Source organism: Labrus bergylta, chromosome 23 (assembly GCF_963930695.1).
Source record: "Labrus bergylta chromosome 23, fLabBer1.1, whole genome shotgun sequence".
Taxonomy (NCBI): Eukaryota; Metazoa; Chordata; class Actinopteri; order Labriformes; family Labridae; genus Labrus; species Labrus bergylta.
Window position 1 is genome coordinate 7,182,127 of NC_089217.1, and position 27,939 is coordinate 7,210,065.

The 27,939-nt window shown below is 40.0% G+C and overlaps 1 protein-coding gene and 3 non-coding genes across 13 annotated transcripts in view; all 4 read right to left on the reverse strand.

Moving 5' to 3' along the window:
* Positions 1–27,939, reverse strand: part of LOC109998029 (ELKS/Rab6-interacting/CAST family member 1) — a 105,603-nt gene that overhangs the window by 2,859 nt on the left and 74,805 nt on the right. For 7 of the 10 annotated variants that reach the window (XM_065951144.1, XM_065951143.1, XM_065951142.1 and 4 more), the window contains 2 exons: positions 18,546–18,653; positions 12,656–12,841 (listed from right to left, as the gene is read on the reverse strand). In XM_065951144.1, the coding sequence (XP_065807216.1) occupies positions 12,656–12,841; positions 18,546–18,653 (294 nt within the window). Of the gene's footprint in view, positions 1–12,655; positions 12,842–18,097; positions 18,176–18,545; positions 18,654–27,939 lie in introns of those variants that run through there. The other 3 variants (XR_010665120.1, XR_010665121.1, XR_002278574.3) reach the window with 1 other exon arrangement.
* trnak-cuu (transfer RNA lysine (anticodon CUU)) lies at positions 21,216–21,288 on the reverse strand. Its single transcript has one exon. It is a non-coding gene; the product is annotated as a tRNA-Lys (tRNA).
* trnak-cuu (transfer RNA lysine (anticodon CUU)) lies at positions 21,580–21,652 on the reverse strand. The gene has a single exon. It is a non-coding gene; the product is annotated as a tRNA-Lys (tRNA).
* Positions 22,415–22,487, reverse strand: trnak-cuu (transfer RNA lysine (anticodon CUU)). The gene has a single exon. It is a non-coding gene; the product is annotated as a tRNA-Lys (tRNA).

Here is a 27,939-nt window from a genome sequence, read left to right on the forward strand (position 1 = left end):
TCCCCTGAATCCATATATAATGTTGTTATAATTCTCTTACAATCTGAACTCTGAATAAAGAATCGTTTTTTTGGCCAGTTTTAAAGAATTAACCTGCCGATGTTTTAGGACTACGTAATGTTAGATGAAGATTACTTGGATTCTTGGGTATTTGTTACACAACACCTGTGTTTCAACCTGTGTGTGGATGATTACCAGGCAAGCCGTTTCTTATCAAAGATGTTAGAACGGTGCATTCTGGGAAATGTAAGAGCTTGGGACATATATTAAAAATAGTCAGGATATCACGGATGGGCTGCATCAATTTTGACTTTTCTTAAAAAAGAAAAAGAAAAGCTTCCTGAATATAACCCCAATTTAAGGGAGAGTAAAACTGAATTGAGGAAGATTTCTTTAAATGTACATGTTTGTTTATACATATTTATTTGGTAATATTGAGACCATCATGTTAATAAAACCTTCTGGAATTTTGTCTTGACATTTTCTTAAAATGAAAGTTATCAATGTGTTAAATTAAACAGACGTGTGTTGTATGCAATCGATCAAAAAGCCTGTATGTTTAAGATAAAAGAAAAAGCTGAGGAGAGGAGACAGGAGACACACACATATTTTGACAACATTCCCACGCGTCACTTTATGTGTGTTTGCAGGTAATTCAACTTAACGACTTTACATTTCAGCCACAATCCCCCAGAAAAACACCGCAGTAAAGATAAGACGGTAAGACGATAAATAGTTTAGTGTGTTTCTCTGCTCTTCTGCCTCTGACTCACACAGCCTTGACCTAGACGAGAGGGGTTTAAAACCAAAGACTAATACAGCCTATACCTACAATGAGAGCATGGGAAATACAACTAGGAGAGATAATGTGTTTAAATCAGGTTAAGGAACATTCTGCATATTACACCACTTCAATGTTACAGTGTAGTCTGTTTTATAAAAGGGATAAGGGGGAATGGATTTTATCTGACTTGTCTCAATCATTGTTTCAAATGAAATAAATCAAACTCTTCTTTATGTCTTCCTCTTTAAAACATACTTTACCGATCCAAAACAAAAATATAGGTAGTAAAATCGGTTTTGGAAATAGTCCTTCAAAATAAGACGGCAGTAATGTATTTATTTGTGTAGAAAATAAACATAAACGAAGAGTAAAGAAAATCTGAGTTCTTCTTATTTTATTCTAATCATGCACCCTGCAATCCATTGGATTTACTATGTGGCCCTTTAAATATGTCCATACCTGTAGATTTACAACCTCTGCTTCAAACCAACTTCTTCTGAGTAGAACTGAAGCTGGTTCATATCTTAAATTGCATGTGTAAGAACTTGTGCTGCAGTCAGTGACTGGACCACAAAGTAATCGGCAAAATCTCCCTTCAAAGATTTTTCATGTGATGTGGTTAAACCGAGAACATTTTGAAAAGCTGACTCGCTGTTTGATGTAATTCACCACATCCTTAAATCACTACAATGAACCCGGTAAGAAACCCGAGGAAGTAATCAGAATTGAATCCTCTGCAGGGGAAAGAAAAGTCCCCATGTATCGATTGTAAGAGTGTCTGTGTGTTAGGAGCTGCTTTTGTTTGTGTTTGATACCCTTGTTTAGACGTTTGACATGGCAGGTTATGTGTGAGGCTAAAGTGTATGTTGCATTGCAAGCTTATGTTATGAATTAGTGGGTGCAGAGGGGATGGATGGAAGCAGAGACAGAGAAGTAAAAAAAAAAATGTGTGTGTCTTCGTGGGCATGTGAGGGTTTGTTAAAGATGATTTTTACTGCAGCCATTAAAGCTCCATTATCGTGATGGATCATTATCTGCCTTATCAGGGGGCCTAGATATACACACACACACACACACACACACACACACACACACACACACACACACACACACACACACACACACACACACACACACACACACACACACACACACACACACACACACACACACACACACACACACACACACACACACACACACACGTTATCAGCTTAGATTGAGGTGAGGGTATGGTGCATCTGTGCATGTGTGATGTGTACACTGACCCCTTGACACACATTGCAGGGCTTGAACCTCTTTGCAGAGGAATGCTAATGTTTTCTAAAGGAACCATAACTCAGCAGAGAGAGATAGAGGCGCACAGATTAACACTGTGTCTGTAACTGCAGTGCATATGTCTCTCTGCTGCAGACACACATCTTACACGGTTACATGATTTACATTTTTCATTCATGTGCCTGAGGTCAGAGGTGTGCTTTTATTAAAGAGCTGTCGCTGTCCCCTCTTATCTGCATTTTAAATCAATCAAAAATTATATTTTCCAATTTATGAAATCCAGTCCCATGCCTCCATGATAATGGCTTCTTACACAGAGGGCCCACTGACTCACTTCACCCAAAAGAATTGCACCATGTGCTGCACAATTAATGTAGTAACTTTTAGATTCTTCTGCTGTTCAACATGAAAAAATGTTGTTTAGGAAACATGTACTAATTGCTAATAGAGCGTATTAAAGGGAGCCAAAAATAACAAGAATAAGCAAATATAAATGGCATCAGGCACTTTCCCATTGAATAAAACAATCAATCAACAAATCAAGAAAACAATCTTTCACCTTCTAGATCTCTGTGGGAATAACATCAGTGTTTTACAACGTATATGATTGATATAAAGCTTTAAGTCCGATACTAAGAAATGCAGATGCAATTTTTTATTTTATTTTTTAAAAGTAGGAGGCCCATTCTCCATCATTTTGATTTGCAAAAAGAAATGTTTTATCCAAATAAAACCAGCCCAGTGCATTGAATATTAATGTGAAATTGAAAGATATCATTAGCTTGTTGGCCAATTAATATTCTATATAATCATCCAGCAATCCCATAACTGCCTGAGCATTTTACTGACTGGAAAAAAAAGCCTATAAGTAAAAGAGGTGTATATAGAGGAATATAAACTCTGAGGTGAGAAGGTCAACTGTGTCTGAAATCTTTTGAGAGCAAGTCAAGTTTAAACGTAGACAGAAGGGAGACATGTGAGAAAGAGACGGTGAGGGTCAGGACGCAGAGGCAGTCAGGAGGGCAGAGTGTGTAAATGCTCCTGAGCTGTGGTATAGAAACACTATTAAGAGTAAGAGCAAAGGGATAAAGTATAACAGTCCTGTATTGACTATTATAATCCCTGTCTCTCTGTCTGACTCTTTCAAAAACCTTAAGAGTCCATACAGGCTTACAGCGTGTGCAGACTGCTTTGTATATTGGCTTCCTGCAATGAGCCGAGCCCAAAGGCGCCGAGCTGTGTGACAAAATGTGTGTGTGTGTGTGTGTGTGTGTGTGTTGTAGTCTGGTGCAGTTGTAGTCCAGACAGCTGAGCTAACGAGCTGCAGAGGGAATAGAGCTGGAGGACTTGTACCAAAAACTGCTCCTTCAGGAGTGCAAATACTGCACTCCTTGAAGAGAAATACACCAAAATGGTTCAACATCACTCGATTATTTCCTTTTAAGTGGCTATTTAATCAGCCAAATAGGCTGCAGGAACATATTCACATTAAAAGGCTTGGCCCCTGGGAGGACGAGACCGAGAAATACATGCAGCTTCAAATCAAGAGGCCTCTCCTCAAAAGACTACAACTCCATGACAAACTTTTTGTTAAGGATGTGGAACTTAAATCTATTAGTTTAATTCTCCTAACGTTCCCCTTAGTGGATACTAATGTACTTTGAGCTACAAACAGAGGTGGAGTTGCTAGTGTGAGTAACTATAGTGGAATACCTTCACGGGGGCTTATAAAGCATATAAAAAAACATAAACTGCTCCTTTAGGAGTAACTATACACGGCAGGACTTACAGCACTAATGGCTGCAGAAATAAACAGCAGAAACAGACGCCAGCATTGACTGTGTATAGGTGTAACCTCCCAGCAGGCCAGTTTGAAAAAATAAAATAAAAAATAGAAGTAATTTGGTTCAATCTGATTCACAGTGTGAAGATTGTATACAAGATTTTGTAGTAGTGGTTTGTTTACTCGGAAAGGTGATGACGCTTTGGATAGAGCACAAATCAGAATTGAATGTAGAGAAGCAGAAGAAACAAAAAAAACAGAGAGAGACTTATTATCAGCTACTTAGATTAAACTAAAGTGACAAGTAGAGAGGATCCAAAAGAATTCCCTGAAGCATTGCAATTTTATTTTTTAAACAGACTGAAATTCTACAATCTTATTATTCATCGAACTATGCTTAAGTTAGCAAAGTAACAAATTATTTTGACCTAATCAAAACTAAGAAAAGTCTGCGCCCAATGCTGAAATGTGAGCACAAAAGGGAAATACTGGACTATGAAGTACACTTACAGAAAAGTGTTGAACCTGCTCAGAGAAAGAGAGATATTCATGCATCTCTTCCTCGTATGTGTTGCTCAGCATTTATTTAGCGTGCACATAATTGGAAAAAGTATTCAGAACTACAACTCTGAAAACAGGAGAACGTTGTGGTGTAAGACTAACGAGCTTGATGTAATATTTTGCAGAAACACGGCGAATGAAAAGAGAAGTTTGGGTTGATGGGTAATGTCTTAAAGCTTGTGCACACATCAAAGTCAGAAGAAAAACATCCGAGGTGCGTGTGACTACACTCTGTGTTAGTATGTTAGCTTGAGATGAGGCAGGTGTGCTGGAGTCTGAGCAGAGCTCTGCAAGCCGTATCCTTTCCAGTAACCAAGACTCCTACAAAGAGCTCGGCCACACTGTCCGTGCCAGATCAAGGTCTCTGTTCAGTCAGTTTTTTTTTTTCATTTCCAGACACTCTAATTAGAATTTGCTTGTTTTGAATTTAGCTCAAATGAATCCTGTTTTTCCTCTCCTTACTCCTCGGTTCCTGACCTGAACATTTTCCCTTTAATGTTGTTCATGTTTAAAAACAGGGAAAACAGAAAACATTTAATGTGTATGCTTTAGGCATCTATATCTACTTCTTCTGTTATATAATTCCTCATTCATGATGAATCACATATTATCAACGGTAGACTGTAAAGCTACCTCCTTATATAATATTATTATAACTTACATATTTCATGAATTTATGAGAAAGAGACTAAATGCAAAAGTTTTGCATAACATAGCAATTATATAACCTATGAATAATGAATGTGCTTAGAGGTAAGAAAGCCATAATCTCTAATGTAAACATTTAAAATACATATTTAATCACATTGGAGAGGTTAAATAAAGAGTTGTAAAAAACGCAGATCAAACAAAGAAAGACGACTAACTTACAGTATATCCAGTGAACAAAGTCAGCGCTTGTCTTCTTTTCTTTTATCACTGAACTCCACTTTTAATTTGTCTATCCTGCTCACTTTCTCTGATTCTTGTGCTTCACAGAAACCTCAACACAAAAAAACATGAAAAGGTTTTTTTTTTAATGCAACATGTTTGAACATTCAAACGTCTCAAATCAATCCATTCATAGACGTTTGCTCGTGTTTTGTAAAACACACAATGATTCTTCAGCAATGATAAAATAACTTCCTCCAGCAAAGCCGTGGGGTAGTAAAGGGAACTGAGCTTAAAAATAAAACATCTGCATGAGAAATACATGAAGTTGGATTTCGACAAAGGCTGCCATTGTTAACTCATGACTTCAAATAGAGACAAGAGAAGCGTCAAAGTGTGGTCGAGCAAGTTTCTGTGTGATGATTCACGTTCTTGGCCTTCACCATGCTGTCACCTATAGTCCTGCAGACAACAGAGGAGAGGACGATAGAAGATGGGAAAGAGAGGCGGAGATAGAAGTAGAAGAAACAGATTGACTAAGAGTGAGTGATGACAGCAAAGGAGAGAAGGAGTGTGAGACGTGGCTAAGTCAGAAAGATTTACAAGAGGAGAGGAAAAGGAGACAGAGTGGGAAAGAAGATGGGGGTGGGGGGGGGGGGGGGGGGGTGATAACCAGAGACAGAAGGAAAGATTGAGGAAGAGGGACAGCAAAGAAGACAGAAGAGTCATGTAAAAAAGGTTGACTGTTAAAGCCATTAAGCCTGACTTCAATAAATCTGCATTAAACTCCAGCAGTTAGTCTGTAATGACCAGTGAAGGTCTCTGTGTGTGTGTGTGTGTGTGTGTGTGTGTGTGTGTGTGTGTGTGTGTGTGTGTGTGTGTGTGTGTGTGTGTGTGTGTGTGTGTGTGTGTGTGTGTGTGTGTGTGTGTGTGTGTGTGTGTGTGTGTGTGTGTGTGTGTGTGGGGGGGGGGGGGGGGGCTGTGAAATAGGCACCGATGGTTGTACGTGTGCGTCTGACTGTCTCTCCTTTTGTCTGTGTTGAAGTGTGTGTGTGTTTCTAATGGTCGTTGAGGACCTCTGCGTCGTATTAAGAGAGAAAACAATCATCCTTGGAGCAGGAAGCAGAGCTGCCTAATGAAAGCCTAGAGAGACCCCAGACCACAGCGCCGAACAAATGGATGGCTCTGAGTCTCCCCCAAACCCCTCTACTCCACCTCCTCCACCCTCGGCCTCCACTCTAGAGCACTCTGTTCTGCTGTTTCATTTGCACACAGACAAAAAAACAGTCTTTATTTTTGCATTGCGAACATTTCCGAGGGGTTCTGAGTCAAACGTCCGTGCAAGTTATCTGAAATTCTTCACCTATACCGGAGACAAAAACCTTCCAATTCAGAGGCTTTTTATGTAATAATTCAAGAAAAAGAAGCCATGCCCGGCCTACCATGCACTGTGATTTACTCATCTTTGGAGGTCCTTTTCTTTCAAATCAATCAAAGTTTGCTCCATGCAGATTGTTCACCCGAGCTTTAAAATATATGGGAATATTAGCTACACTTGCAGATATCTGTTTATAGAGATAGAAATAACAGTCACCGGATCACCACTGATGGGAGTCAGGATGTCATTACAGGAGGATGGGTGCCACCTGCTTTTGCTTTCCATATGGACTTTTTTTTCCTGCAGACACAGAAGCCTGAAGCTGATGCGTGATTGGTCAATACAACTCAGACTACAAACATACCACATAGAGCTAGAACAAACTAGAACACTACCCATTCAAACATCCAGACGCTGAGTACAGATTCTACATTGTATGTTGAATCTGTAAGTAAAGATCATGTTTACAGTAAGTCACCAACAGCTACTTTACTGGATTACTTTGTTTTTTTTTTTCTAGCTGACTAAATTTTGACAAAGTCCCAGAAAGGCGTATCCATCTCATAAAGACAAGAAACCAGCTCGGCACATTGTTATCGACACAGTCAGTGCAAACACAGCTCCAGAATTTGTATCATTACTTATTGCCACATGCAGACTATGAAAATAAGAAGAACTATACTTTTTATCAAATACTCAGACACACACACAAAACCAAGCAGCCGTTTTAACAGTAACACGAGTCATGCTTGAATCAGCCTCGACATTATCAGCTTTTATGTTTATGTTCCAGCTCCGCCCCTTCCTGTTTTTTCTGTCTCCTGTCAATCAAATTTCACCCCATCAGTGACCTTGAACCACATACAGACATAAAAACACATAGAGTCAGACGCCCACGATTCTTTCTTTGCCAGTGTGTGAGGAGGGCATCAGTGTGCCACGGGGCATCGGGCTGCAGAGCTGAAACAACAATGATTGCATGCATCTGAAAACTAAAGAAGTTGGGTTGCATAAAAACTTAGTTTGTCTAAGATTTAAAGAGATTTTTTTGCAGTTTGTTTGTGAAAAAGTAACTATGTCAATTTGTCAAATATTGAGTTAAATCCACTTGTTAAAAATGGAATGATTCAACTTTGACCATGACTAGTATCTTGACATAAAGGCCTTAGCTGTCTGCTGTTTTCTCCTCTTTGATTTCACCAGATCTTTAGAACTTGTTTTGTTTTACAGTGTTTATTTATCAGTGAGAATTCACAGAGTTTGAAACTGCTTGAAGCGTAGCAGCAGGAGCATGATGGTGTTACTTTTGTGCATTGGAGGTTTCTATACAGATATATTTCTCTTTAGATGTCTGAAAACAAGCCCTGGAAACCTGTTGTATAAGCTCGAATGATGCACGTCAGCCAAGGAGAAACCTCGTACCTTGCATTTGGTGATCACCATGTAAAAACAAGGACACATGAAGTCTGTAATTGTGCAGTATTTTCCTTCATTAAAGCGACCTGAAGAGTTGTAAATGTGTGGACTCTGTTTTCTCTGAGGGTTCTCCAGTTTTCTCTGGCTCAGAAACGCTCGCAGTCACTCACTGGGAGCCGTCTTACTTTGAGCAGATAGAGGGTCGAGGGCTGACGATTCAAACTCGATTTAAAGAGCAGCGATATAAAGTCAGCCAATAACACTTCATACAACTATTTTTAGATAACCAAACACAAGCAAACGAACACGCTTGAAACTTATATGCACACACACACACACACACTCTTGAACGTTTAGTCATACAAACACAAAACATGTAAAATAAACCTTTATTGCTTTCTCTATGTAATGAAATATGTAGAGAGAGATAAAAAAAAACATGCCTATTATTTTAACTTCACACTTCAGGTCAGTGAGGGAGAAAGAGACTTCCTGTCTGTGTGTGTGTTTGTACTGTTATGCCAGTTCTCTTCAGTGCTCATTAGAGACGTCATTGAGCCATAGAGGTTATTATTATGAGTGTGGCACAGAAAACAGGTCTTTTAGTAAAACCTCACATTTGGAGTCGGTGTTGTATTTGTAGTTCAGCCGAGGTTAAACAGAGGCATGGAAACAAATACACAGGAACTGACGAGCTTAAAAAAAATGTCTGCAGCAAATCCATCGTTTGAAAGCGCGAGTACCTTTTTCGCTAACAGCTCCTACACTGAGCTTCAGCTCTGGTCAGACATGTTAAGGCCTTCTGAATGGAGCTAAAAGCTTAAAGCTATGCATGCCTCTGTGTTCGTCTATACCTAGGCTCAGTGGGGCTCAGAGCAGATGTGCCAAAGGCTGTTGAGATGTTTCAGTCTTGGCATCTCTCAAGCCACAACTCTAAGAAACTACGCCTCAGCTAACACGCAATGTTGTTGTGAATGCTTTACCATGTCTTTTTCTCTCCTCTCTATGCTTCAGAAGCTCAAGAAACCAAATGCTTCATTGTGATTTCACAATCATCTAAAACGGTCTTTCAGCAGAAACTGGGGGCTTTTCTTTGTATTGCGCAACTCTTTCTCCTGTTATGTCTGCTGTTGGGAATCAACCCAAAACATGTCGATCAACTTAAATTGTTGTGTTTAAACAGTTTCATGGTTTTCTTTTCTTTAAAAATAAAAGTACATACATCAGTTTCTTTAAAACGCATTACTTTTTTTGCTTGCATATTTGAAACGTAAGTACTGTGTGCAGTTTCCTTCTACAGTTGCATGATTGCTTTAGCTTATCAGCACAGAAAGCAGAGATTCGGCTGGGTAAAACCAGAAAGACGCTCCTTGTGGGGTTCTTGCCCTTAATGCAACCAGTTATCTGAACGGGGAGTTTCCCAGTTGATAAACCCCTAAAGACTGGCTTGTTCTCACCCACCACCCTTTTCCTCTAACATGCCAGCCAGGCTACTTTTTTGGCTTTAATTCCAGTTCGCAGAGCTGTGTTAGCGCGACGTTTAATCTAGTTACATGAGCAGACTCCAGTAGTCATTCACGATTGTTGTGCCTTCATGTTAATGCATGTGTGGGCGTGATATTCCTTGGTTTCCCTCTGTGTGTTTGTGTGTCTGACCATGTGTGTTTTACATGCTATTTTAGTATGATCCTAATGGCTTTACAGAGTGCCAGGCATTTTAACAGAGCCAGGGAGAGGCTTGTAAAACACACACACACTCACCACAAGACAGAGAAGCAAGGCTGGCACACTGGAACATGGCCGTCTGGAGGGAGTCTGTGTGTGAGCGTGTGTGTGCGCATCAAGAGGGTCAGCCAGGGTGATGGTGACACATGATGAAGGAAAACGAGAAACACGGGCCTCAATGAAAGACGGGCAGTGTACGTCTGGCGATTGTGTGTAGGCAGGGTTGGGGTCTAATGCAGACTCATGGCGCCAAGTGGCACAGCCCGGGTACGAGTGGGTTTGGATGGAGAGTCAAGGAGAGGCAGAAAGATTCTAACTGTACTGATGTGAAGGGAAACGTTTGACTAAATCACAGAAGAAAAAGGGGAAGAAATCCTTGAATTTAAAAACTCCCTTGCCCTTACACCTACACTGGCATGGAGCAAGCAAGAGCAAAAGCTGAGAGTCAGAGAGACTTTAAAAGAACTATAAGGTAGAGATAAATGATGTTTCTTCAGGAAAAAGAAACAAATGTGTCTGGAGAAAGATTGAAGATGAAAAAGTGGTGTCAAAAATGGAAAAGAATGTGATAAAAAAATGCAAAGAATGAAAAGTTTTCACCCAAAAGCCAAAACCTCAGGATAAAAGAAGCCTCCGTGTTGCTTTGCAAGTATGTAATTGTGAAGCACAATCGTAATTAACTTCTTCTTTTTCCACCACCAAACGTTGACCAAGAACAAAATGAGCATTCATTGAAATAACTCTTTTTGATTTGATTTCTAATTTAGAACTGAAGTGTAATTTTAAACAAGCGAAAAAAGAGTTTAGAAACTGTTCTTCAGACACGACGGATACAAGACTTCAAGGAGCATCCAGTGTTTTGTGGCTCTTCAACTATTTACTTGCAATACCCCATGTATTTGATTGCAAATGTATGTCCAATCTTAAATGCATTCAGCCTTGATAGGCCTAATCTCAGCTAACACCTACAAATAAAACCAGACATTCAGTCATGTTAGCCCGCCAACATCTCAATGCACACTAAGTAAACCTCCCCTGATTATATATCAAATTATAAAACTCCATAAAATAATACTAACAGTATATGAAAATATACAAACACACAGACACTAAACCCAAAGCATACGACACAATGAATTCATGTAAACAGGACAAAAGTAACAGTCCTAATGTATGTTTTCTTATTTTATGATTCATGGTATTCTGACTCGCAGGCTTTTTAATATAAATTTGCAGAAATAACTTTTCAAAGCAAACACCTTCGTGATGCAAATGACCTTTTTTTCCGCTATCTGAGTAAGTGACTTTTAACACAGATCACAGTCCACGCTCCGTCTCCAACCACGAGATAACATCTGTGATTTCATCATGACGACCCTGAGAGTCGGTCTCCTCAAGTTCACCTTGAATTCAGCCTCTGCTTACACAATGTTTCTTAAGAGCGTGACATAAAACACACTGTCCAAAACGTGTTCTGAAAGTCTTTTACAGATATTTGGTAGAATATTCCATTAAGTGCTTGTTTTCTTTGTTTGTATGCTTAGACGTTTGGCCTGTATGTGGCCATGAGAACAGATTGGTTTGAAGGTTTTCAATTACTTGAAGGGTTTTTAAAGATATGAGGAAGAAATAAAATACTGAATGGAGGTTGGTTGGTTGTCTGAAAGCATTCAATCTTGTTAGATAAGCTACTGGAAATAAGCTGATTATGAAAAATACATTCAGTGATTGTGTTTTAAAGAGGCATGGAGCATTTCTCTGTGCCTTAATGGAAACAGTGATTAAATGACGATATAATTCAGTACATCTAAAGTTTATTTAAAGTGACACCATACCATGCTGTGCCATGCTATCCACAGCACTCATGCTAATCAGAGACATTTCCCTGCATTAAGACATACAATAGCGCTTTCATGAGGAAACTAGTCGTGCTGTACACTGACCACATACTCTGTCACATTGCTCTTTAAGAGTGTGTGTCTAGAGTTACAGTTTTTCAATGTATACCACATGTAGCGGCCATGTATCGCCTGATATGTTCTCAATATGGCGAAAAAGAGAGAGAGAGAGAGAGAGAGAGAGGGGAAGCTGTAGACAGCCACAAAATATTTTAATCTAATAATATACTGTTTATATTCTAAACCTGAATACACTTGTAGTTGCCATGACAGTGGCGCTGCAAAAGGGCAGTCCGGTTAGCCAATCTTTCTTAATCTTCCCCTAAACCTCATCTTCTCTGTCTTTATCCTCATTTCCCTTTTCTCTCCTCCCACTCTCGGATGACATCTCGCTCGGCATGTAAATAAATATTCTCGTCTCTCCATTTCTTGCTCCGTATATGAACTAACTCTCCTTCTGCTGCCAAAAGCTCCGAGCAGAGTTTACTCCCCGTAAAATAAAACGTCTGAAAAAGATTTTGTTTCACAGCCAGCAGCTTGTCGTCAGGTGACCCGTTGGAGTAAATCTTTTTCATTAATGTCAAAGGCAGCGCCAAAAAACTGCCATGTGAACCAGTGTGTGCCCGACTCCTACACACACGTCCACACAGCTACAAACACACACACACGGGGAATAATCTCACAAAAACACAGACATCATCACTTATGTAAAGAAAGAGCACATAAACACACATAGAGTTGTAACCGAGGACTGATGAACGTCGCCACTTTCTGTGATTTTTTCCCACATATTTCAGGATCACACACACACACACACACACACACACACACACACACACACACACACACACACACACACACACACACACACACACACACACACACACACACACACACACACACACACACACACACACACACACACACACACACACACACACACACACACCAAATTGTCTCACCTGTTCCTGTGTCATGCTGTGCAGCTGCGTATGCCAGGAGGCGGAGTCAGAACGGTGATAGGCAGGGGGCGGGGCAAAGTCCTGCAATATGATTGGGTCTCGCTCCTGACACAGTGAGGTCAGGTGACTGATGTACAGCTTCAGTTTGCTGCGATTCTGATTGAGATCCAGGAGAGGAGAGAGAATCTGTGGGGGGGGGGAATAAATGAGACAATTTATTAGAATTCACACACAAACATAAAAAAATGGTGATGGATGATTTTGGCGAAGAAAATAAATCTGATGCAAGCTGCACCAGAATGGATTTAAAAAAATGCATTTTTAAAGAAAGAGTGAAAGAGTGAAAGAGGAACTTCTACAGCTATGAAAGTTCCCTGTTAATATTTTATTCTGAAAAAATTCCTGAAAAAATTGCTTAATGGCAACATTTGTTTCACAGTGGCTGTGACTAATGTGTGTGTGTGTGTGTGTGTGTGTGTTTGAGCATGGGAAAGAGGAGCTACATGCACAATTTTGGGGGTACAAGACAAGACCCCCCAAGAGACACACACACACACACACACACACACACACACACACACACACACACACACACACACACACACACACACACACACACACACACACACACACACACACACACACACACACACACACACACAGATACACAGATACACAGATACACAGAAAAGACACACAGGCCCTCTCCTCTCCTTGGGGAAAAGAAGGATTTAAGTGCAGAGGAAGCATGTTAAGAGGGCTGTTAGCGTGTGTGTTAGGGAAGTAGGCTCGGTTATAGTGGTGTCTGTCTTCACCCTTTGCTTCATGCTTATCGTCACAGACACACACACACACACACACACACACACATGTACACACACTCAGAGTTTCAATAGGAGGATACATTCACTGAGCACAGCAACATTTTACATCATCTGTGCTCTATAACAGTTTTTTTCACTTGATTCCCTTAAACCAATTAGATTCAAAAATTGTAAATATTCTTTAAAAGTCTTCTCAGATTTTGACAATGTGTTTAATTCAGTGCAGTCACATACTGTCCACTGACACTGTGTTTAGTGTAGCAACATGTTCTCACTCCCAACTTATCAATTATATATCAGAATGTGAATACCTGGACAATAAATGCATTTCTTCTCTTCTTTCTTTTAATATGATGAATCTTGTCTTCATGCACTGAGTTAAGAGATTTATATACTGTCTAGTTTCTTGCATGTCTTATGTAAATTGACTCATGTAAAACCTATAAAACAGGATTCATATCCATCCCAGACACTTGTCTCTGACACATTTTCTAAATCTGATCTAGCCTGCGCCGTCAAAAAAAAAGAAAAACAAACTGCAGACAGGCAGATTTTTGGACACTGATAATGAATAAAACACAATATAGATAAACAACTCTCCTGTATATGCAACATTCATTATTCAACAACTTCATGGGTTTGAGCATCCTGGCAAACAAATCAAAGCACAAGATGTGGGTGTTTTTTTTTTTTTTTTGTAGGATTAAAAAAAACACTCTTGCACGCTCTTCTTCAGCATTGCTGCGACAATGAAAGTCGACAGTAAATCAAAGTAACTGTCACTTTTGATTCAGAGTCTTCACCTCATTTACTACAAACACAACACACCCACAAACACACCCACACACACACACACACACACACACACACACACACACACACACACACACACCGGGAGTTATTTTTGTGTTTTTTTCCAGAGCCTCTACGTTGTGTGTTCAAGAGTAGTTTAACTACATTCCAAAACACAAACAAAGTACAGTGTTTGATGTAATATATGTAAGCGCACAGAGACCTAACAAACACACACTCATACAAGGTCATTATCGGAGTTGAAAATAGTGCTGGTTACAGTATTTTCCAGTTAAAACTTGCCAAAAGGTTACAGTCCGTTACAAAATACATCACCAAACATTTCGCTCTGGAGTGAGACGGATAAGTAAGGGGAGTGAAGAGACAATGATGGAGTTAAAAGCTGCAGAGATCGGACACATTCTGCACTTTAAAACATCACTGCTGTGTGTGTGTTTTGCTACAGCTCCAGGTCTGTTGTGTGAGTTATCCAGGTATATGACAAAACAGTATGTGAACGAATCTCGTAAGAATCGGGCCTTTCTGCTTTACAAACTGTCTAACATGTGTTCGGCAGCTGAGCACTCACACTTTCTAATATGGACTTCTCTGTCAGAAAGCTAAAAGAAAAAAGAAGAAAGAAACACTCGCCACACTTTCCAGACCTGCAGCAGAGCTCGGGGATCAAATACGAGCCAAATGAGAAACAGACTGAAGCATAGTGGTGATAAGAGGAAGATATTCAGAGCAAAATAACATCACTGGAATTCTTTTGTCTTCATATAAATATTCAACGACTTATACAGACAAGTATCTAAATGATGGCAGCGGAAGTAAAAACATTTAATATTCACAATTAGTGATCCCTGAAAGCCTGTAAAGCACCTGTAGTCCTTACATTATCTGATTTTATTTTGATGTACAGCATGTATGCGCCTGTGTTTTTATTGTTTTACACACCCTATGCAGAGTGTGTGTGTGTGTGTGTGTGTGTGTGTGTGTGTGTGTGTGTGTTTAACGAGCCCACAGTGCTTTCCAATGTCTTACTGTACTATAAAATAATCCCGGAGGAAACATGATTTTATACAGCAATGTGTGTGTGTTTGTTCCTCTTTATTAACCTGCCGGCCAGTGTGTTACTGAGCTATGAAACTACTCCAAAGAGAGACATTCACTCTCTAGCTGCATGTTTAAAAACCTTCAGAGACCCCATTGTAAGATGAAATCTGGATTCGTCCCTTTCTGAAGAGGTGTCATTATTGTGCCTGAGTGCACAACGTGTATATGGGGACAATTATTCCACAAGGAATGGCATATGATGAGGAGGTAGGATTTTGACGTACAGCATGGAAGAATTCATGACACTATCAATGATTTCATTGGTAAGTGAACTGACATAGGTTCAATCTGCAATTGTTTTTTTTGCACCATACATTTTTTGGTAACTTGCTCACTCGCTTTAGCTTCTTAAAAGTGAATATTTTCTGATTTGTTAAATTAAATATCTTATCCTTTTGGTTAGTTCTGTAAAAACAGGACAAAATAAAACATGAATCTCCATCTGCCCAAATTTTGTTTTATATCCACTGGTGCTCTGCAGGACCTGTACAGTATATTAATTTACAAATGTTTTTTTCTCCTTTTGGCAGTAATGTCTTTTAAATTTTTAATACTTCTGTTACTGTATCTTCACATGTCTGATTTTTTTTAGCTATTGTACAACAAGTAAAAGCTTGAAGTCATTACTCAAGAAGTCATTTAAAAAACCACTGAGCTGCCTCATAGAAACACACATTAACACCTCTCTCCTGTCTTTTGTCACTGATGCATCTTATAGCACTAAGCCATAAAAAAAACTATTCCTCAACTATTCTTAGTGTGTGTTCAGATGGCTCTCCTGTGATTCTCTGCTTCACTTGTTTTGAAGCATTTCTCCTCCAATAGTAGTTCAGAATTCCCTTATTGAAACAGGCACAGTCACCGACTGTTCGGATGTAATGTGCTGTGGAGAATTACCCGCCTTACAAACCAAGAAGTGTGTGCATACTGTACCTGTGTGTGTAACTACTCATGGAGACAGAATGAGTGTCAGCAGTGTGTGTGTGCTGACTGGTGTGCCTCTCTCAGCAGTGAGGTGCTACCGCTAATTAATAACCAGGGTCAAACTTAGATCCCTCAGTGTAGCATTGGGCGTTTAGCATCCCAATGGGAAATCCCAATGGAGGAAGTGAGCTGCGTTAACGGAGCATGTGTGCGTCATATGTGGTGCTGCCTCCACTGTCCTGGCTGTCAGGAAATCAAACTAACACAACTCTTTTATCAATGTGAGGCCCAAAGACAGGATCAACAGAGGTGGGAATTGCAGAATAACTTCTGAAATGATTCGTACATAGGTATGATATATGACCAGAAATATCAAAAGTATCCCAATCCTGCGATTCAGCAAAATTGGATATGTTGCAAGACAACCGTACATTGATGTGCCATGATATCTGATGAACTGAAGAATATAAAAAAGCCCCAAAACAGGTTAAGTTCAGGATTAATGTATTAACTGCAATTTGGTGTTTCCCCTGTCATCAAACTTCATCTCTTAACTTCCTTTAAACACATTATTTGACATTATCCTGTTGTTCTCTTCTTCTTTTATCCCACCGTCAACTTTTTCATTAGCCAATTAGCTTTTGTCCACATTACCCTCATTCATGTTGTAAGTGCTACTTTGTGAGGAGTCACAAAGTGGTGACGTGGTGAGTCAAACTGGCAGGGGAAACTGTTTCGATCACTGTATTTATCAAAAATTAAAACATCAAGATTTGGCACCAGCGATATAACAATTATATCACATGAATCAGTGCAATGATATAATGCTGTATCAATATTTAGTTCCATCCCTAGTCTTCATAAGCCACTTCAACAAATATGCGAATCACTTTTTCTATGAATTTTACAGCGAGTAACTCTGTGGATCTAGTGTTGACATGTTTTATTTAAGAAATCATGTGGACCTGCATTACATTTTTATACTAGATGTGCTGAAATCCATTTGAAAAGGGTATTTGTGTTCTTGCTTGACCTGGATGTTTTCATGAATGTGAAATGAATAACCTATGAGCCTTAAAAAAATACTGAAACCCCCCCCCCCCCCCATTGCATACTTTAAAAACAGTACAAAGGTGAGGGCAAGGCAAAAAGCTTCCTTTTATCATTGCTAACAATGCTAAAATCTTTCATGGAGTATTTTCGCAAAGCCGCAGCTTTCATAGATCATGCACTACAACCCAAACAGAGTGAGTTCGGCTGAGAGACTAGCATGCCATTAAAGAAGATGAAGCACAAAGACAGACACATGATGCATCAAAAAAGAATGATGTGCAGTGATTGACACGACGATCAATAAGAAAGACGAAGAAAATCATGAGATGATGAAAGATGGTATTTTTGAAAGAATTTATCTAGGAGGAGGAGGAGAAGAAAAATGAAAAAAAATCAAAGGATGGAAGGAGACATTTAACAGATGGAGCACAAAATTTCAGGGGCTTTAAATACCCTGATTGATGTGAATATTCTGATTCAGAAATTCATTGGACCTCATCCCAGTTTAAATATTGATCACCATGAGAAAAGTTAGAAATCTATTGTGGTGATGAAATAATGGAAGAAATGAGCACACAAAGGTGGACAAGAATCAACAAAAGTGAAATGACGGAATCAACACATCGGAACCAGATCACAAACTCACGGATGGAACGAAAGTATGAATGATGAAAGACGATTGATGAGCACATCCAAATTTGATATGGATCCAGATGAAAGAGAGGCTCACCCTTCTGTACAAAATGCAGGACCAAGACTGAGAAAAAAGGCATGTGGTTTGCTAGGCCCATATGCCCTCCTCATCGTCCTATTGGTTAGTTCAGTCCCACCGCAGCGTGAGTTTGGAGAAAGCAAGAAGTTAGTTTGTCGAAGCAGAAAATTGAAGTAGACCCAGAGATGCGGTTAAATCAAAACCATTACATTTGAACAAATGTAAATAATTAGACAAATAAGAAGCTTTCAAAGTAACAGCGTGGAGGCCAAACGTTTCTATTTAAGCTAGTGGCCTTTGACATGAGCAGAAAGTTGTAAATGGAAATAATAAGAAGCATCTGGAATGTCATTTGAGAGCATGCATTCATCTGTTAACAGTGAGTTCATATTTGTGTGGTAGGCTTGCGACAATATTTGAAGGTTTTCCCCTGTTTGTGGAAACACTGTGCAGGTAAAGATCTTACCTGGTCTGGGGATGGCTTGTGATTGTTGGGCAGCTCTGAGTTTGGAGAGGTGACCTTCAGGTGGTCGTCCTCATAGTTGTTCGCCATCAGCTTCATGCGGTTTTGCGTCTACAGAGAGAAAAAGAGTCACAAACTATTAGATGTTTTCAACTCTACAACTTGTTTTCTGACTTTTTACAGCCCAGAGACAGAAATGTAAGCTAGGTAATGAGAGAACATTCTTGAATTTAAATCTTTGGTGTCATGATTTGAAGACCTTTAAATGGAGTTTGCAGAGTTTGTGGATGGAACACCAAGAAGACAAGATACAGGATCATTCACATAAAGCAACATGTCGTCTGCATACAGTGACAATCAGTACGCTATGCTGTTACAAAAAAACACTTTATGGAAACGATATGGCTTGTGGTTCCACAGCGAAGGGGAAGAAATACAGACACTGATAAAGGACAGACTTGACTCGTCACACCTTCCTATGCAAAGTATCCTGAAAGAATATCATATGTTACTGACTATATCTTTTTGGTTTGTAACACAAAAAATTATAAAAGATCATTTGTAATGTGATTCGGCAAAAGAAAAAAGAAGTTTCTACTTGAGCTAACACCACAAAGTCATGCATGTGTGTGTGTGTGTGTGTGTGTGATAAGAGGGTAACCATAGCTTCAAATTCCTCAGGGAGTTAATTTGCAGAGAGGAAATAGAGAAGAGATGGTTGGATGACTGCCAAGAGCTTTGACTTTCACTTACACACACTGTGTGCTTATGAGTCTGTGCACTAGAAGAGGAAGGGGGAAAGACACAGGCAAAAAAGAAAACAGAGCAAGGAGAACATTTCAAACTGCGTGTTTACGTTTTTGTTGTATGTTGGTTTTGCTTCCATTTCAAAAATAACAATAAAGAAGGCTTTGTAAATTTTAAAGAGCACACACGCACACACACAAAGCCACACAAATACAACCTTTGACATGCCACCTGTTGTGCAGCTTGTTAACTGCGGCAGAAATAACAGGCTTCCTAATTTGCCACTTGGGCAGAGATCCATAAAAGGAGTAAAACAAATGTTGGGCTGTACGCACACACAAACACACACACACACACACACACACACACACACACACACACACACACAAGCTCTTCCATGTACAAACGCATATCAACATGCAGTAAATAGACTTTTGTCCCCTTGTTTTTTTCCATTTCCTTACTGTTGAGTCCCATCTATCTAATCTTTTCCTCCTCCTAACTGTCATTTATCTACTCCTCCTTTCCTGGCCGTCCTCTTCCTCCTTGCTAATCCATCTCTCTCACATGTTATAGTTATACTTCAAGACTTACAGTAGGTTTGGAAAAGAGCAAGTGAGAGGAGAGAGAGAGAGAGAGAGAGAGAGAGAGAGAGAGAGAGAGAGAGAGAGAGAGAGAGAGAGAGAGAGAGAAAGCAAGGGAGGGAGTCAGTCTAAATCTGTCAGTCTTGTCCAATCTAAATCCCCTTAGCCTCTTGCTGAGCCCTGCAAGGAACAGGGGCTTAAGCAGGCCAGACTGAAGTTTTGTGTGTGTGTGTGTGTGTGTGTGTGTGTGTGTGTGTGTGTGTGTGTGTGTGTGTGTGTGTGTGTGTGTGTGTGTGTGTGTGTGTGTGTGTGTGAGACAGAAGCTAAAAGAAATATGCCATTGCCACATTTCGTGTGTTTGTTTGAAAGCTAAATGAAAGACTGCATTTTTTTGAGAGTCTGTGTGTGAGCAGGAGATAGCTTTGCTTTGTGTGTGTGCGCGGTATCATATAAAACTGTGTGTGTGTGTGTGTGTGTGTGTGTGTGTGTGTGTGTGTTTGCGTGTGCGTGTGCGTGTGCGTGTGCGTGTGCGTGTGCGTGTGCGTGTCTATGCACATAAGTCAAGTTGAAGACATTCTCCCCTGGCGAGCACTCACATTATTCATTTCCATGTTTTCTCAAGACAGCTTTAAAATATACACACACATATATTTAAAACAAACATGGAAATTAAACAGCTCATCTTGAAACCACATTAGTGCAGAGCGCGGGATCCCCACTGCACCTGCAGACAAACACGCAAACACACACTGGAAGCTCTGGAGTGATGTTTATTCGTCCGTCTATCTCTTCCTCTCCTCTCCACAAACTCCTGAGGAATGCAATCTGCAGAAATTTAAGACACTGACTGTTGCTGCATACAGCTGCATTTCTTTAAAACCCAAAGGCAGCAAACAGTTTACACCGCTCATCAATATTGACATTAACTACAGACACTGTACCACCCTGTAAACGCTTCATGCATGAGTGCATTTTGCAGGAATGAAGGTAGATTTACTCAAAGTCTTTCATCACAATACTCTATAGTTAAAAACCACAGCGCCCAACATGGGGCTTGAACCCAGGACCCTGAGATTAAGAGTCTCATGCTCTACCGACCGGACCACCCTCAGCCTCCATACATGGGACGTGCGCACTAACCACTGCAGCAGCAGCGCCCCAACAAAGTGCATTTATTATATGAAATCGAACACCCCTTCAATAACACAGTTTCTGCATTTGCTTCACTATGGGAACATGAGACAGTCAGTTTACTTCGGTGTTTGTCCTTGCATTCAGAGGCAAACAACTTTAAGAGAAAGAGACCTGATGAATGGACAAAGGCTTCAGTACAAAACCACTGCGCCCAACGTGGGGCTCGAACCCACGACCCTGAGATTAAGAGTCTCATGCTCTACCGACTGAGCTAGCCGGGCTGCAAATGGCTATGGAATAGGTCAGGTTTCGAGGCAGCCATTACCACCCAGGAGGGTGGGGGTTGTGAGGGTTGAGGTGGTTGTGGGGGGTTCTAGGTAGGCTCCCTTCACAGTCCAAAATATTCTAGATAAAATAGACTATGATTGGTTCTTAATGTTTAAAATAGAACCTTTCTCCTTAAAGGAAATATTGGATGCAGTTCTATTTGTCCTACTTCAGGCGGTCTGTGTTCTTCAGGAGTGTCAGTCACATTAGTTTCTTTGGTCAGAGTCTGCAGTACAAAAGACAAGCGCCCAACGTGGGGCTCGAACCCACGACCCTGAGATTAAGAGTCTCATGCTCTACCGACTGAGCTAGCCGGGCTGGCGAACACTGTATTGGCTAATTGCCAGAAAATGGTAGAGATTCGGTGTCTGCATACACTCTCAGAAAGAGTGGCTCGCTCTTCCCAGGGGTCCAATCACTACAGCAACCTCTGTTACTTTGACCCAGGAGACCCCTGCCCCACTCCCACACTGTGTGTTTGTGTTTTTAAATTTAAAGTCAAAATAAAAAGACTGAGAAGGGACACCTCAGAGTTTGTCTTGTTTGTCTTATTACAGCAAAACTCTCTTGAAAGATGTTTACCATCGTGAAATAGTCTGAAACTTGTTTGGTGAATGGACTATTTTAAATTGAGTTCTTCTATCATGCAAAGATGTTCATGAGTGATGTTAACAAAGGGCATTTATTTTTTTAATTTTGTTTTAGATTTATTTTTGGGCTTTTTGTGCCTTTAATGGAGAGACAGGACAGTGGATAGAGATGTAAATCAGGGAGAGAGAGAGAGAGAGAGTGGGGAATGACATGCGGAAGGGGGAGCCATGGGCCGGAGTTGAGCCCGGACCGCCCTCAGTCTCCATACACGGGATGTGCGCACTAACCACTGCACCACCAGCGCCCCAACAAAGTGCATTTATTATATGAAATCGAACACCCATTCAATAACACAGTTTCTGCATTTGCTTCACTATGGGAACATGAGACAGTCAGTTTACTTAGGTGTTTGTCCTTGCATTCAGAGGCAAACAACTTTAAGAGAAAGAGACCTGATGAATGGACAAAGGCTTCAGTACAAAACCACTGCGCCCAACGTGGGGCTCGAACCCACGACCCTGAGATTAAGAGTCTCATGCTCTACCGACTGAGCTAGCCGGGCTGGCAAACACTGGGTTGGATAATTGCCAGAAAATGGTAGAGACTCGGTGTCTGCATACACTCTCAGAAAGAGTGGCTCGCTCTTCCCAGGGGTCCAATCACTACAGCAACCTCTGTTACTTTGACCCAGGAGACCCCTGCCCCACTCCCACACTGTGTGCTTGTGTTTTTAAATTTAAAGTCAAAATAAAAAGACTGAGAAGGGACACCTCAGAGTTTGTCTTGTTTGTCTTATTACAGCAAAACTCTCTTGAGACCCTGAGATTAAGAGTCTCATGCTCTACCGACTGAGCTAGCCGGGCTGCTGATGAAGAGGATATGACACAGATAATGTGTGGGGGTTGAATGTCTGTGTCCACTTGTCCACTGTCCACACATAAACTTTGAAGAAAGAGAAGATTGCAGTTGGTAACTAGGTCTTTAAAGCTAGGAGCGCTCTTGTAGGGAAGTAATAAATAATGACAAGACAAAAAGTTAAAAAGTTAGTTGTGTACTACATTTTGTATATTAACATGTGACTCTGTCTTTGGTGTTTTCCTGTGTTTTCACTTTTATTCTATTCATCTTTTGTATCGTGATTATATTATATATCCACAGGCAGAGCTTTATGTAATGAAGTCCCTCTATCCTGTCCTGTAAATGTACCCAGCACTCTGCTCTTTTGTTTCTCTCCATTTTTCTTTAATGATCTGAGATTTGTTCAGATTTATTTTTTAAATGTCTTTCTCTCTGTTATGGACACAGTATCTTAAATCAACCTCTCACTTTCATACATGCGTGCAATTGTACCATGGCTAAATGTCTCTTCCACTTTTTCTCCCCGCTTTCTGAAATGTGTCTTCATTTCCACAGCTCCTTGTCCTGTCTTCTGATATTTGTAACTGCTTTTCTCTTTAAGTTTTTCTGTCCTTTTTGGCCATTTCATTGTTTTTGATTTCAACCAACGTTTTGATATCTAAAACACATGCTTCAGAAGTTGATATTCAATGCAAAGCACTGGTTACACAACTCATTCAATTTGGGGAAATTCTGCAGCAACAGCAATTTATTAAAAACCAAGCAGACATGTAGCTGGAGAAGTTAACCAAAGTCATATTTTTCTTTGGTGTACTTTGACTTTAAAACTCACAATAATGACAAATGTTAATGTCATGAATCCACCCTGATTTAACCTTCTTTGTTAGAGTGCTAACAGGGGTTATGAGAAAGGACTGGTTGCTACGATATATTTCTATTTGCTATTTTTTTGCCTCATTTTTCCTGTTTCTCAAACTGTATTTGTCTTATTCTAGACTGCTCAGAGAGATGCATCATTGATTGACATCAAGACTTTAATCTTGTACCTTCAAGGGTTTTTTTTTTTTTAAAGCCATGTGAATTTAAAGATCCTTTAGTGACCAAGCTAACGAGCTAGCTAAATATTTGTTAAGAAGCTAATCATCTTGTAGAGCTTTTCTTTTTTAATCTTTAAAGAACTTGTTAACAGGCTCAGAAACCTGGGAACAAGGAGGGGCTTATTTGGAGTAGACAACCAAAAGAATCTAAATGATTGTGACTAGTGATTGCATGTGATGGTCACTGAGCATGTTAGTGTTTATATTTTTATCTACAAGATTTCACCAAGCTTCTAAAACTTAAACGAAAATGCTAAGATGCACTAATAAATCCCTAATTTCTCCATCTGGCCGTCTCTGCTCTCTTGTTGTTCTTTTATATCAACATTGAATACTAGTACAGCGATTGGGAGAAATAGAGGAAAGGCCAGAACAAAAGACACAGAGGACTGGGAAGGAAAGTGAGGTGTGAATTAGCTGAGAAAAGGGTGAGTAAAGGTGGGGGGGGGGGGGAGAGAGGGGGAAACAGAACAAAGACAACTGCATGAGAGGAAGAAATTAACGCCCTCCCAATCCTCCTCTCTCATTTTCCTTACTCGCCTTTTTTTTGTTGTAACATCTTCCCCCTTTCTCTAATTGTCAGGAATGCTGACCTCAGCTCAGCCAACTCTCTTTCCCACTTAATCTAATCATCACTCCGTTATTTCACTCCTCCTCTTCCCCCTATTGTTCCCTTCCTCCTCGTCTCCATCTATCCTCCTTGTGGCTCCTCTGTAACCCCGCTGCAGCAGACAGAGTGAGAAACAAATGAGCGCGAGTGAAGCGAGGTGGAAAATCTGCTGAGTCATGCTTAGCAGAAAAATCATTTCATCGTGATAAGGCTCAGGGGAATATTAGATTGGATTATTGTTTCGTCTTTGCCTCCAGTAGTGAAAGAAGAACCTTTGTTGTTATCTCTGCATTTATCAGAAAAGGAAAAGTTGCTGAGTCATGGTCGGATAAGAACTATTTCATCATGATTAATAATTACATTCGTCCCCCCCCCCCCCCCCTCCTCTTTTTTCCATAAAGAACAGAGAGTATGTTAGTAAGTGGAAAATTACAGATGACAATGAAAAGAGTCTGAGTCCAGCCCTGCAGGGAATCATTTCATTCTGATAAGTCTCCAGAGAAGAATTCATTACATTTGAGCCTCTTTTTTTCTTTTCTTTTTCCACTTTTGGCAGTAACAGAGAAGTCATGATTATCATAACCAAATAATGATGAACAGTTAAGTGCGTAAAGACGGAAACAAAAAATAAAACATCCATAACTCTTAGAAAAGAACCACTGAAATCCTTGTAGACTTAAAGAAACGTTTAAGCGTTAAAGTGCATAATCTGTAATTAAATACTAGGCTGTTGAACTGACATTATTGAACCCTCTTTTATTGTTCTTTCCATATAATTTTTCCAATATAATTTAGTGTTTGTGTTTCTGTAATGTCACTTAAGATTCTCTAATAAGAAACCTCGGAAAATACCAAACCACCGTCATCCTGAGCTTTCCAAAGCCACTGATATGACGAGCCAGAATATAAAAAGACGTCCATAAAAGAAGGCAGTTCTAGCCACACAGATGGAGAACAATTGTTGAGGCCAGGGCCACACATACACCACCTGTAAATGTTAACCACATGTGTCTCTCGCAGGGGCAGATGGTGCTATATTCCTCACCTCCCCCCTCTTGTTCCATTTCATAAATATTACGACCCTTCCCTCTTTTTATTTTTTTTATTTCTCACACTCTTCATCATAACTTCTCTCCGTTTTTCTCATGGCTCACCGTACTACCGAAGGAAAAAAAAAAAAAAGTGAATAAAAGTACGCAGGAAAAGACTGTGAGAAAGAGGGGAGACGATGAAGAGTGAAGAGAGCTGAGGTCACCTTGATCTACAGCCTTCTCGGCTTCACTGCAGCTGGGGCTCAAAGGGCAACAGGCAGGAAGAACTTTCAGGGACACTCACATATATTCTTAACTCACACACGTTTTTTACATCTTTAATATTTTCTGCATGCATCAAACTATATGCATCAGATTCTGTTGTCTTTGCTGTAAACTTTTCTTTAAAACGTTAAGTTTTACAAGTTGTATTCCTCTAATAAACACAGCAGCTGGCTGGCTTTGTAACAGAAGGTTGTAATTGTTTGAAAAGAAAAAAAAAACATTTGCACAATCCTTCACATCAACCGACAAACAGCCATTAATCACTTTAGAAATGTAGCTTATAGTAAATAACTATTGTTTTGTTTTTCAATGCTTCAACTTGAAAAAATGACTATAAGTAGTTTATATTCTTTTTCATTACAGGAATGATATGGCCAAAATAACATGGTTGCAATGTTTAATCAAAAGCCCTATGTAGCACATGCACTCACACACCCACTGCAGAAATTTTCAGGACAGCCTGCCCTTGACATTTTCCTGAGTAGCTCTTTCACATATGTTCTTCACAGTGGGAGATTTTCCCTTTCGGATGGGGAGGGCTCAGAGGCGAGACGTGGAAAAAGTCAGGATATCGTGGAGTTATAAAATCCTTTTTCACTCCGGGATTTCTAAACAATTTTCCCAAGTTTCAATAAGAGCTGCAACTGCTGGGAACTTCTTGAAGCTTTTCAGGAGTTTTTCCACACGTGTGAAAAGGCTTAAAGACAAGATATCCTGTATCCTTTAGTACACAAAGGAAAAAAATAAAAGTCACACAATCTGACCAGATGTGTTATCTTTTATCCACCAGATGATTATGTTTGACTGAATCTGGTTTATTGTGTTTTTGAATTGAGCCTCTTATTGCATGGTACTCTAGCAGTAAAACCTTATGGTTGTGGTGTTTAGAACCCAGATTCAAACCAGACATGTCAGCGACATTTAAGCACTTGTGAAACATCCATTCATTCCAAAAACCACAGACTCTGAACTCCGATTGACTGACAGGTGATGCCTGTCAAAAAAAACACAAAAATAGCAGTTTTGATTCTGCAGCACACAGGTAAAAGTGGACCAAATCCAAAGTTTAAAGCTAACTTATTTTGTCAGTTTGTACTTTAAAATAAACTTTCTGTTTACACCTGCCAGAAGTTTACAGCTCACCAAGTCATTTACATCATCTCAGATTTATACTTTAAATTTGGTGCCGCTACTCTGTCTCCATCCCATTTGTCAGGCAGGTATCAGTGTCAAAGTGTGTGTCTGTGTCACTCTGAAGGAGGCAGCTACAAATACACAGCAGTCTCCGCTCACTGCATGGTAACGCACACACACACACACACACTTACGGGAATATTGAGGAAGTCTTGGCTGTGATCTGTCTTTGAAGGACTGAAAATTATAACACCATAGAGAGAAAGAGAGAGAGACCAAGAAGAGGGCAAAAAACGCTCACACACACATTGACATACGTACACTCAATCACACACTGACATAGCAGCAGACAGTGGAGTCTCTGTGTTGTCAGTAACCACCTTCGAGACCCTGAGGTGTCATAAATGACTTCAAATAGGACTGAGAGTCAGAGGGATGAGGGAGGAAGAGAGACGAGAGTGATTCGTGTTATAATGACTTCATTTGACACAGCGACTCTCCAACACCTCCTGACTTTCACTTAAACACCGAGTCTAACTCTTTGTCACACACACACATGCGATTTCACTCTTTCTGAGTGCAACATTTTTCTCAGTGAATCCATTTAAGCTGCTTCAATCCATAAAATGAATTTTGGGCAATATTCAGTTGCAGCTTAAGAAGTGCTACATCGTATCGATCTGGGTGGTTTGAGGATTACAACTCCATTACTTTTATTTGAACTGCCGTTTATTTTCACAGTTGGTTGATCGAGACAAAAAGAAGGAAACACAAAGTGCCCCAGTCTCAGTTTTATATTAGGATCTTTGTCTCCATGTGTATGGTGCTTGGCATGATGTGTGTTTGAATGTTGGTTGCTGGATGCATGGACTATACATTGGCATAGATAATACCTGGAAATAGATATAAAGGGAGAAGATACAGTGCAGTTTATGAAAAACAGTGAAGAGGAAATCCAACAAACTCTCAGCCGACACATCCACTGAGGAGTTGGTTAAT